The 12,174-nt window shown below is 40.4% G+C and overlaps 1 protein-coding gene across 1 annotated transcript; it reads left to right on the forward strand.

Moving 5' to 3' along the window:
* The first annotated feature begins 2,025 nt into the window (after positions 1-2,025).
* On the forward strand, positions 2,026-12,151 carry dck (deoxycytidine kinase). The gene is made up of 7 exons (XM_035390097.1): positions 2,026-2,212; positions 2,878-2,993; positions 7,169-7,362; positions 8,768-8,915; positions 9,278-9,393; positions 11,170-11,269; positions 11,882-12,151. The coding sequence occupies exons 1-7, from the start codon at positions 2,122-2,124 to the stop codon at positions 11,906-11,908; spliced, it is 792 nt and encodes a 263-aa protein (XP_035245988.1). The 5' UTR covers positions 2,026-2,121; the 3' UTR covers positions 11,909-12,151.
* Positions 12,152-12,174: the final 23 nt, after the last annotated feature.

A 12,174-nucleotide genomic window follows, 5' to 3' on the forward strand; every position in this document is an offset into this window, starting at 1 on the left:
TTTATAGCAAGATTGTATTAATTTAATAATTCAGCAAATAATGTGTTATTGTTTCAGATTTTGGGGGGGGGGGGGGGTTTAAGGGGAGTAACTTCATGACTGTTTGCCATCCATTCATATCTCCCAATAGATTGAAAAACAGAATTTTAAATAGTGCACTTTTAAAAATGTGTCTATTGACATACGATGTGTTTCCCCACCCTGTTATACCATTGGCTGAGGACAGTTGGCTGGTTATGCAACCTTAGCATATGCTAATATTTTGACCCAGGGAATTAAAATGCCAGCTGTTGTTTGCTGTTACTGTATGATATCATGCAGCATCAGTGATACACTTTAGAGCTCTTACCAGGTGCAAAATATCGAGGAAAGCAATTTGTTTGCCACAATTTTGTTTCGACCAAATGCTGTAGTGCTGTGGCCTGCGGTGTGTTGCCACGCCCTTTCCTCTTCCTTTGTGGCATGATGCACATGATCCAGAAAGTTTTCTCCTGTAAGAAAAAAGTGCCAGACTCTCAGACCACATGTTCTGTTGCTGTGTAGATTGTTGGAATATTGCACTACAGTGCAGGTAAACTGTCACCCCTCGCTGTGAGCAATAATCGATGGCCTGTCCCCAAAAGAGAGAGAGAAGACTCTTGAAATATTTAAGCATTCTATATAACAAGCTTGCTATGCAATTTAACCTAATTCTGTTTTGCATTCTAATACAGGGGTATTAATATTATTCACTTCTATATTTTAATTCCGATTTAAATTTGCATGGTATAAATTGATTTGGCTTACTTATTTCTTAAAGAGTGTAAACCATGGCAATTATTATTACATTTAGGGGAGTATATGTTGTCTTCATTTCAGCAGGGATACCAGTTTAAATGGCATAGTGTTATATGTTGATTGTGGGTTTAAACACAAAGTGTGTTACTTTTGATCAAAATGTTTAATATCTATTGATTTTGGAGGACATGGCTTGGTTTTTTGTTGTTATTTTTCCTTTCACATTTATTTGAACATGTTATCACTATGCTTTTCATCACACAGTAAATGTATCTTTGGACCTGAATCTGCTGTACAAACCATATGCAACTCAAATGGTTGGATAGGATTTCAAGATTACAATATCCACGTTGATTGTATGAAACTGTCATTGTATACGTGCCCCCTGGTAGTCCTGGGTCTGTTTGATTTGGGCAGTCATGTTTTGCACTTTCTGAATCAATACCTTGGTTGGTTATTTTCTCCCCTCAAAGGTTAAAATGAGTTTCCAGTAGAAACTGCATATTGCTCTAAATAGGAATTTTAATTCTTCAGTATGTTTTAACAGTAATTTTCTTTATCTTTGGTTTTTTTTTTTTTTTAAGTTTGTTTAAATGTTATATTACATTCTTGTTTTGTTTAGTTTTGCTGTTTGTTAGAACTGACTGTAAACCGAAACAGTGGTACAGCAGTGCGCTTTAGGATGTAACATGACATTGCCAACTGTTTTGTTTTTTTGTTTTTTGTCAGCAATTTTACTGATTTCCACATGTAAATGCCCCTTCAACACTAAGAAGTTGTTGTAATATACAGCACATTTTTGGAGAAAGTTGTAAATAATGTATACAGGTGTGTTATTTGATGGGATTAAAGATGTTTAAAATTACAGGATTTTTTTTAGTATGATACTGAACGCTGTTTATATGGACAATAAAAGTTTTGTTTGAAGAAATACATTGTGGTGTACATTTATAGTTTTGTCCTGATTTAAATGTCAGACTCCAGTGGAATGTATAGGGAATACATTGTACCGTTGCATAAATGAAAGTATTTTTTTGGAGTTAAGCGCGCAGACGTCTTCTGTGCGGGTCATAAAATAGAAGTAGGCCTACAACCATCAAGTGACTGCATAAAACCGATGATAATGTTAATTGCATAGAACCGATACAACCGCATAGAACTGAACACTGAATGGCTTGATTTCAGTGCTAGGCGGGGCATCTTCTCCACGTGACTGCCTGACGCACTGACAGACCATATGATCGTGACAGACACTCGCGCCATTTTTTGAACTTTTGTTCTTCCTGCTTCCTAATCAGAAGGCAGATTAGACTTGTTGTGCAAAGGTTTGTACATTTAAGAATCATGTCGCCAACGACGAAGAGACCCTGCCCCAGTCCCTTGGACGACAGTTTAGAAAAAAGGATAAAACGAATTTCTATTGAAGGCAATATTGGTAAGTATTGACATTATGGTAAAACGATAGTTTAGCGTTAGCTAGGTAGTAGCTAGATATGTCCTGTGTCCATGCTTGCTGAGTCCAGATGCTCAGAATCGGATAATGTTGGAGCGCTGCTTTATATTTCTAAGGTTATTATTACAATAAATATAATTATCTAGCCTCGTGGTTAGCGTAACGAATGTGCTTTATGTACCTAGCTAACGTTAGTTGATTTACCAGCGGGCGCGGTAAAGGAGTGTTCCGTTGAGAGGGCGCCAAAGTTTCAGCTCGCATAAAAAAAACCCGTAGCAAAGAACGATAAGTTAAAGCAATTTCAGATGGATAAAGTCCTAATCCCCAAGATAATAAACTGCAGAGATGTATTTACGTTATATGTAAGTTATTTTACTAGCTTGTCGTTATTGTTTGCAATACGTTTCTGATTAGAGACGTGTTTACAATATTTTCTCTTCTAATTTTCTTGCCTGTTGTGTCCGGTACCGTCCGCTAACCGACTGAAGAATTCATTTTTAATTATATGTATTCCAATGAGGAGTAACGTTATCTTTTACTGGTTAGAATTTCGCCATTTGCCTTTTCTTTTTACCACGACGGAAGGTTGCAGTAAAGCAAGGGTTAGCTAATGTGTCAACTTAAAGTGCTTTGTTTCTGTTCCGCAGCTGCAGGTAAATCCACATTTGTACATGCTCTGGAGCAACAGTGCAAGGACTGGGACGTGGTTCCGGAGCCTATTGCCAGATGGTGCAATGTACAGACCCAAAGCGGTGAATTCCAGGTAGCTACGTCGTCTATTTACTGCTTCTGCATGATTTATAAATTTGGGGCGGCTCACTGGGGTTGTGCAAGGGAGTACACTATACTACATGGGAATACTGTTCACATATGCATTTATGTTGAAGGTAGACTGTTGTTTGAGTATGGAGCGAATCTCCGCCTCCATAGGGAAGACAGGGCTGCTTGTTACTGATTAAGGATAAGGAATATGGAATGTGGCTGCCATCTGTTGGAAAATATTGTGGCAGCAGCTGCTAGGTCCTGTGGCATCAGCTAAGACACAAATGGCACAGCCTGGAACAGCTGGGCATAACACAAGAACTCACTGCCGCTCTTACTCCAGTTACTCCAAATGCTTTCTTAAACAGTGGGGGGGGGGGCAATGTTCAAATATCAGAGATAATAGGGACAGATTCATGGACAATCGAAAATCAGTCCTGGGTGATTGAAATTAGTTTTGGGATCCAAACTCCAAAACCAAAACCATATATCTGTGTGAAGTGTATCTATACAACCACATGCAGATCCTGGGGCACGACAAGCATTGAAGAGTATGGGATTCTATCTGGAGAATGTGGGCTTGAGTTGCCTTTATGGGCACACCCACACTCAGAATTTGATATGGCCTTTGCTGCCAGGCCATAGTGGGCTTCACTCCATACTGGAGGATTATGTACTTTTTGCTTAATATCGCTTTCCCACAAAAGATTGTAAAAAAAAAAAAATATATATATATATATAAAAATTTTTGAAAAGCTGAAAAGGACAAAAAAGCTGGAAGGCATTTTGAAGAAAGTCACTCAATACAATGGCCTGGGTGATGGTCTCCCTGAGATCAGAATGGCACTGTGGACTGAATGCCCACTCTCAGCTTCAGATACACGGCATTGATGAGCCCTTTGTGAGTCTTCAAAGTGCTCTCTGCAGGTAAATGCCAAAGTGTCTTGACAACCACCCTGCAACCCTTTCCATGTCTTTTCTGTGGTTGCCATAGGCACAGAGTTCAGTGTTATGAAATGGTGCCCAGCACCATGTTGAAAATGCCTTGCACAAACTGAGCACTGAGTCAACAACTGTTACAGGTGTTTAAAGGGAGAAACTCAGCTAGTGGAATTTGAACCTCCCGTGCTGATAGACTAAAACATAGTGAAGGGAGGATGTAACAGGAAACTTGTAATTCCACTGTGGTTTCATTTGCTGAAGGAAGTTCAGATCCCCAAGCATCCTTCAGTTATGGGCGGACAGAGTAAACTTGCACAGGTTCCACTTGAACAGCCTCGCGTCCGCAAAACATTATAACATCCTGTTTGTTCAGATGAACCGTGACGCGACAGTTGCTCGACCGTGGCACGGTCCAACTGCCGCTGCACCCTGCACAGATGTGGGCGAACACTTGCATTACTCTGTGGGGGTGGCGGTGGGGGCGGGGGAAGGGTTAAACAAAAGCTGTTCTGGATGTTTAAGAAAATAGATCTTTGTATAGCTCCAGTACTTCCTGAGGGAGATGGAAATATAAGCCTATCTGATGTTGGATTGTTATGCGCTCTGTAGATCTGTGTATTTTTGTTTACATAGCGTACGTGTAACACGATAACAAGTGGGTAAATGTTGTGGTTGAAGTTTTTGAAGTTGTGTTTTCCCCCTCCCCCCCTCTGTTCATGCGTTGACCACAAGGGTGTGCATCATATGCTTGCTGTTGTCACGCATATTAGCAATGAACGGATGGATGTCTGAGGTCACTGAATCAGCTGTGTTCTTACTGCCTTGTGGGTTTCCATTCAATGAATTGCTGGCATGTGAAATCTATTTATCTATTTCTTCAAACAAACATGACTTCTAGTGCATTTTCTCTTATTCCTCGAAAGGAATGCGCTCAAGTTTGTGGCAGCAGTGTTCCACTTGCACAGCTTTGGAGGCTGTTTCCCCTTCTGAAGTGAAGTGACAGCATGGTCACCGGAAAGGCTGCCTGTGCATGGCTAAATCTGAAATTGAACTGAGGGGTCTGTGCATTGAGGTGTCAGCACTGGAAATCATGACTATGAAAGACATTCTCTGAATATCCACTTTTCCAATTTTTCATTTGGAAAGTGGCAGATCAATGGCAAAGGCTGTGTTTGAACAACACTAGGCTACTTTGTTCCCTTGTTTGTGATGAGTCAGAACAGGTTCAGTTTTATTTCTTGGTCAATTTGTTCTGGAAGAAAAAAGCTATTGAAAAAGTGATTTAGTACCTGGATACATGAATGACTAACTGTTTATCAGCCAAAGCGAGCACTCCTTTATGAACATGTGACCCTGCTTGCTTCAGTCAGTGTGGAATATAGCCTAAACAAAGAGGAGAGTCTGGCTTTTGTTTTTATGCACTAGGTTTATGGAAATCTGTCTGTCATTTCAAATTTCAGCTTTAAGCTGAAATTTCTTACTTAGTCTTTTATGTCATTTATTTTATTGATCTTATTTCATATTGATGCATTTCCCTGTTATTTATTATTGTCATTGTGGCTTTTATTAGTTGCTTTGTTTGTTTGTCTTATACTCTGAAGCATTTAGGAATGTTTTGTACAAAAGGATCTTTACAAATAGTTATTTCTATTTCAGCATAGGATTCATCCTTCCTGGAATACGTTGTCCAGGAGTCAGGACACAGTGTACCCTATTACACCATACGCATTTGAAACTAATGCAAAAGAAGTTCTTGGGAACAGATTAGAGTCATTTATGATTAGAAATTTGACAGTGCTAATTGTTTGAACTCAGGATAAGAAGGAACATTTTTAGTTTTAATAGTTTCCACTGGCCTCATTGCATAGAACTAGAGGGAAGGATGGTCAATTTTATTGGTCAGAGGCTAATAAGGTTATGGTACAGCATCCAATAATGTGATTTGGATAATTTTGCATACAATTTAATGGATAATTTTGAGCTCCATTTTAATATCTTTATTGAAACCTGTGGCACACTTGCTTAGAGTATAATCTCATGCTTGATATACTGTGGTTATTACTATGGACTGTTGAGGCTGATGGACTGTTTTTGATTTATTAACACTTGAAGGTGTGTTTTTTTTTTTTTTCTCGGTACGATACCTCAGGGGTTTGTGAATTTTTGCACATTTGATGTATCGCAAGCTTATGCACTATTGCATTTTAGTTTATATATAATTCCTAGGATAATTCTACAAGCGTGCAGTGTGTCCCCCTGGTCGACAGTCAGTGCTGCACGATTGCCCCCCCTAGCCATGCTGCCGCGGTCCCAGTGGAGCTGCACTCTGCCACCTCGCCTGAACCCCTGCAGAACCACCAGATAAACCACCTGGTTCCTTCAGTTTCTCCTCCGGATCCCAGCAGCCACAGTTATCCTCAACCGTAGTGCCTAGGCCGAGCTGTCACACTTGTCAGAACCACACCCTAGCTAAGAGCTACCTGGGATGACCTTGTGGTTTTTTTTGTTTTTTTTAATTTAATGGGCAGTGAGTCATGGAAAACTCCCGAAATCTCTGGCGCTCGTACGTGGCTGGTACTGCAGTCTCTAGCACGCGTGTGAGAACTGCTCGTCTTCCCTGTAATGAGATCGTTCACGTTTCACTGTTCTTTTTACTGACCCGGCTTTCAGCTGAACATTTAAGATGCACAGTTATTCCCAGTAACTTCTTTTTTTCACATTTGAAGCCATTTTCTTGTATTATATGATGTAAATAAAGAAAGGTTAAACAAAGCACAAATTCTGCATGAAAACTGGTGAGTCTGGTTCAAAACTTTCCTGCAATTTTGAAATCTTGCATATCTACAACTGGGTTTAAAAACATTGAATATACCATATAATTATGGGTTATTTGGAAGTAAATTATTTGAAAGTAAATCTCAAATTCCAGCTTTTTTTTTTTTTTTTGCTTTTTACAAAACATAACTGGAGTTGTTGTCTGGATGGAAACTACATTTCCCAGAGAGTGGGTGGCTCAGTGATGAAGGTTTATATTTGTAATTGGTCTCCCTCGGTGAGTTATATGCTGGTTTGACAACAGTCCTGGTGAACCCTCTATTTTTACTTTGGTCAGAGAATGGGTTTTTTCACAATTTATTTTCCAGAAGTCAAGCCAAATGTAATACCTGAGAACCTTTCCACGGTGAATGTAATGCGGTTATGGGCCTTGTGGTAAGTCTCGTCTTTTTTTTGCAGGAGCTGACCACCTCTCAGAAGAGCGGCGGGAACGTCCTGCAGATGATGTATGAGAAGCCAGAGCGGTGGGCCTACACCTTCCAGAGCTACGCCTGCATGAGCAGGATACGGGCCCAGATCAGATCCACCAACGGGAAGCTCCGAGAAGCTGAAGACCCGGTGCAGTTCTTTGAGAGATCCGTGTACAGCGACAGGTATAGCCAACGGGCGCACACTGTTAAAGTGATCGCTCTTTCCTTTGGGGAGCCATAGGACGTCAGTGTTTTTCGCGCTCGCTACTTAATGAGTTAAAGCTGTTAAACTGATGTTATCTCACCTCAACTGGTTTCTTGCGTCTAAACTTGATGGGTGATTTTAAGGTGAAGTACAACATGGCCAACCTGTGGCATCTATATTATAAAGCTCATGAATTTTATAAATAACATGGACCAGTTGGGATTTATTTTGTGATTTCGTAGTCTACTTCGAATTGATTAACCCTACAGATCCAGGAATGAATTTCTCCAACTATACTTGTGTTGTAGCATATGACATTTGGAAATTGTGATGTTACTAATGCCCAATTTTTCTCTTGATCACATCACATTATGTTAGATTATATTAATTTAGCAGACTTTTCCAGAAAACCCATTGGTATAGGAGAAACATAAGTGAATTCACATGATTATTATAAGGTGAATGCACTTTTGTTTTTCCTGTGTTGTAAGTTGTTCTAGATAAATGAATGTATCCAAAATTTTAAAACATGAGCAACAACATCAGTCACCTAACCAAGCTGTAGATATAGTCCATTGTAAACTGTCACAGTGTTGTGTAAATCCATTTATTGTGTACTAGCCTTATGCTAATAGGCCAACTGGTAGAACCTGATATATAGTGCATTCTGTAGAGAAGTGGGAGACAGGAATTAAGCTGGAGGTCTTCATCTCAGTTAAAGAATTGCCAACATTTCAGTCAAACATAACTACTGCGTTTCTATGTTAGGACAATCACCTGTAAGGATTTTTTGGGAATTATGGGGTGGCAGTAAATTCACCCGTTTTGCTACAAAAACAACAGAAATGAAGAAACATTCTTCAGAAGTGGAGATGTCAGTTCTCATCAGAATGTAACCCTACATAAAATATGACTGGTTTCTATAAGAAACTATTTTTATCACCTTGTACTTGACAGTACGTTTTTTGCCAGTTTACTGTTATGAAAGCAGTAAGTACAATTTATGTCCAACTGTCCGACACGTGTGTAGTACAGGAAATCGTGTAAGTGGCTGAAGTTAGATATGGTCGCACCAAATGAGAACACGGTGATAATTCAAAGACACGGATTTCTGTACTACAGCGTGTTCTATGTACACATTGACAGTAACTAGAACATTCCAGTCCTGATAAGCAGTCCTTCCGATAAGCCAACCCTGATTAGATTCAACGCTAACGCTGCAAGTGTATCATGGCTGCTTGTGTATGTCTCAAATGGAGTGGTGACATTTTTAAAATGATGACCGCTCAAATGGGTGCCCATGAGTCACCCTTTTCAGACCGACTCCCAAAAATAAGACCTCCCAGGCCCAGTGACCTGATCCTTTTTTTTTTTCCCCCTCAGATACATATTTGCCGCAAACCTGTACGAGAGCGAATGCTTAAATGAAACTGAATGGGCCATTTACCAGGACTGGCACGGGTGGCTGCACAAGCAGTTTGGGAAACACATTGAGCTGGACGGGATCATCTACCTTCGAGCCGCGCCTGAGGTCTGGACACATTTCTCTCTCTCTCTTTCTCTTTTTTTTTGGACCTCTCTGTAGTTCAGTCAGTGTTAGAGTGAGCTCAGCCGATAGCCAAATGTGAGCGATGGAGTTCAGTCTTTCTTTGAGTGTATTTATGATAGACCCCTGCCTGCGTTTTACAGTACCCTTCTGCACACCCTCTAAACATGCCTATCAGTTGCAGCTCCATAGTAGGGGTTGATTTCACTGATCCGAAATGCTTCCTCAGCACAGGACCCAAAATAGAGCGGGTTGGAATTAAGAATACAAGGACGGACTGCACGGGGCGGGACTGTGTCACTCATGAACTTTCCGTTTGGCTCCACTTTTCTCCCTGTCTTTTTTAGAGATGCCTGGAGAGGCTGCACCTGAGAGGGAGAGAGGAGGAACAGGACATCCCCCTCGAGTATTTAGAGAAGCTCCACTTCAAACATGAAAGTTGGCTACAGCACAGGACAATGCGGTGAGACACCCTCAACTAAACGCTTCCAAATGGTGTTCCTGCAAGTGCAGGTTTAGGATTTCACTGTAAATTTAGCAGTGAACCACCATCAAAATCGTAAAGATAATGGGAATCATCATGTTTGTTTATATTAAGGAATTGTCTTTAGGAGTTGATATTTATTGTACATTTTTTGGCAGTAGTCCCATTCTATCTGAAAGTGTACAGCAACACCTGTCCCTGCCCACTTTACAATTTTAATAGATGTGAATCAGGGGGTTGAGATTGGGAGCACAGAGGGGTGGTGGGAAGAGGGAGGGATGATGTAACCAGTCCGGAAAGCATCATAGGTACGTAGGCGGAGCTAGCGAGGGAAGAGAACAATCCCGCACCTGTCAACAAAAAAACATGAAAACGAAAAAAACAAATCTTGTGTCTGTCACTGTTCTGAATATAGGGATTCACCGTAGACCAAGCTAGATGTAATTGCTAGTTCATTATAATGTCAGCAAATTACTTTGTTGGTTCCTAAAGACTGGCAAAGGTATTGTGGCAAACTAAACTAGTGTCCTCCTCATGTGGTTACAGGGTAGACAAATCCAGCTGTATCATTCCCTGAGATCTTCTGTCTTGCTTGCTTCCCCGATAAGGATGCACGTCAATGATCCATGACCTTGAAAAGTCGACGAACGTTAGCTAGCTGTCCACAATCCAGCGCTTTCTCTTTGAACATTCAGCTACATAAGCAATAACAGCAGCATTTTGTGAGTGACCTACCGGTGCTCTGACAGCCACGGATGCAACAAGTGAAACCCATGCTAGCCATCTCTGCTAAAATGTAAAAATGCTACAATTAGAAAAGACGTTACGATCGGAAAAGCTACGTACAGTTATAAAAACAGGTCTGACTACCTAAATCTTAACGAGTGAACTATAAAATGCTACTACTAATGACCTACTCAAATAGAGCAAAAGAACCATATAGAAAATGAAACTGGAATGGTGCAAGGAAAGACTGCAAAGGATTTCTAGCTAAGCTAATCTAAAGAGGAAAACGAATCACTGTCCAGGCTTTCGCAACTCGACCGTAGGCTGTTTGAAATGAGCAGGGTAATCGGTGCAGTCGTGTTGGATCAGTTTGAATAGGCTACATAATTAATACTTGCCCATCAATCAAGAGGGGTGGAGAAGATGGGGCGTTGCCTTGTTTACGTAAAAGCAGGTTTTACGTACTTTTGCGTCATAGATGTGGGCTGGGCTCCCAGGCAAACCAAAACAAAACTTTTCACCTGTGGATGGCAATTCATGGCTTTTTTTTTTTTGTTTTTTTTTTGCACAAAATGGTGGTGGCAGGGCTTAGATTATTTTTTAAGTAATAGGACTAGTATCATGCATCAAATGGAGCCATGGTACTTGGCTTTCTAACTCAAAAAAACTTGATTTAGTGTTTATTACCCCTTTAAGCAGAACGAGAACGGTCCAATGGTTTCCAAGAACAAAAAATGACAATAGTATATTATATCAAGTCTTGGACTATTGGGTATAAAAATATAATGCACTTCACATTTAAGGATTTTTTTTCCCCGTGGGAAGCGGCATTGTTTTTCCCACTGTGGGTTTGGCATTTCCCAGCTATTAGCTCCAATATCCAACTCTGCTTGTCACAAAGAAATCAACACTGTTTATTCTAGAGGAAAAAAGGGGGGGGGGACATCGGTGTGATGCACTTTTTTATAATGCTGTCATTCTCGTATTTGCAGGATGTCTCACGTAACGCTTCTGATTTTTTTTCCACAGCATGGAATTTGACTATTTGTACGATGTACCGGTTTTGACCCTGGATGTAAATGAAGATTTTAAATCTGATAAAATAAAAATCACCGATATGATTGAGAAGGTCAGTGTAACACTTAAAATCCTGTTTCCTCCATAGTTGGTTCAGTTGTCATTAGTTTACCTTACACACAGTCATCTGTCATTATGGAGGCTGATGTTGTTATTCAGCATTGCTTCAACATGCTTTGTGTTTTGGGGCTGCTGGGTGGCTCATCCTGCACTGTGGCAGTGTTCTAGCGCACGGATGGGGCCCCACAGTCTGGCCTCATATATGGACCGCATTAGTGCTGACTGGCTCACGGTCGGGTCCAGCGTAACCTAGGGATGGGAGGCTTCTGATGACAGCGTCCTACCGCTCGCCAGTGACCCCCGACGGGGACACCTGCACATTTCGATAGTTGATTCAGTCGGGAAGAGGATTGCTGTCCTCAACCTGTTTCTTTTGTTTTACACTGGCTGCCTAATTATTTGGAAAAGTAGCCGTCACATGTAGTGCTATCAATTTACTGCTGATATTATCAGTAATTATTCACAAATCACAGGCAGCCACTTGAATTTTCTTGATGGATACAGATTCAACCATCTGTTAGAACTGAGTCTATCAATGGCAGTGATTAAAATAGGGGGAATGCCTTATAATATATGCTTTTTGTTCATGTTTTCTTGCCTGCAGGTCAAAGAGTTCCTGAGTACTATATAAACACTGGTTATTTGCTGGAGAAGGACCATCTTTTGCAGTCAATCAAGAGAAACAATTTGACACAGACAAGAATTGAAATCAAGTATTCAGAAATGTATGTGACAGTTTATTGATATTTATATATTTAGTGTGTAGTACTATTTTAGTGTAGTAACTGACTTGTTAATTGTCTGATTCCATGTGTGATTCCATGTATATTTGTGATTTTAAGGTACAAATAAAATTGCTTTTATTTAAATATTTGAAATGACTTGCGTGCATCAAAT

This window comes from Anguilla anguilla, chromosome 14, assembly GCF_013347855.1.
Source record: "Anguilla anguilla isolate fAngAng1 chromosome 14, fAngAng1.pri, whole genome shotgun sequence".
Lineage (NCBI taxonomy): Eukaryota > Metazoa > Chordata > Actinopteri > Anguilliformes > Anguillidae > Anguilla > Anguilla anguilla.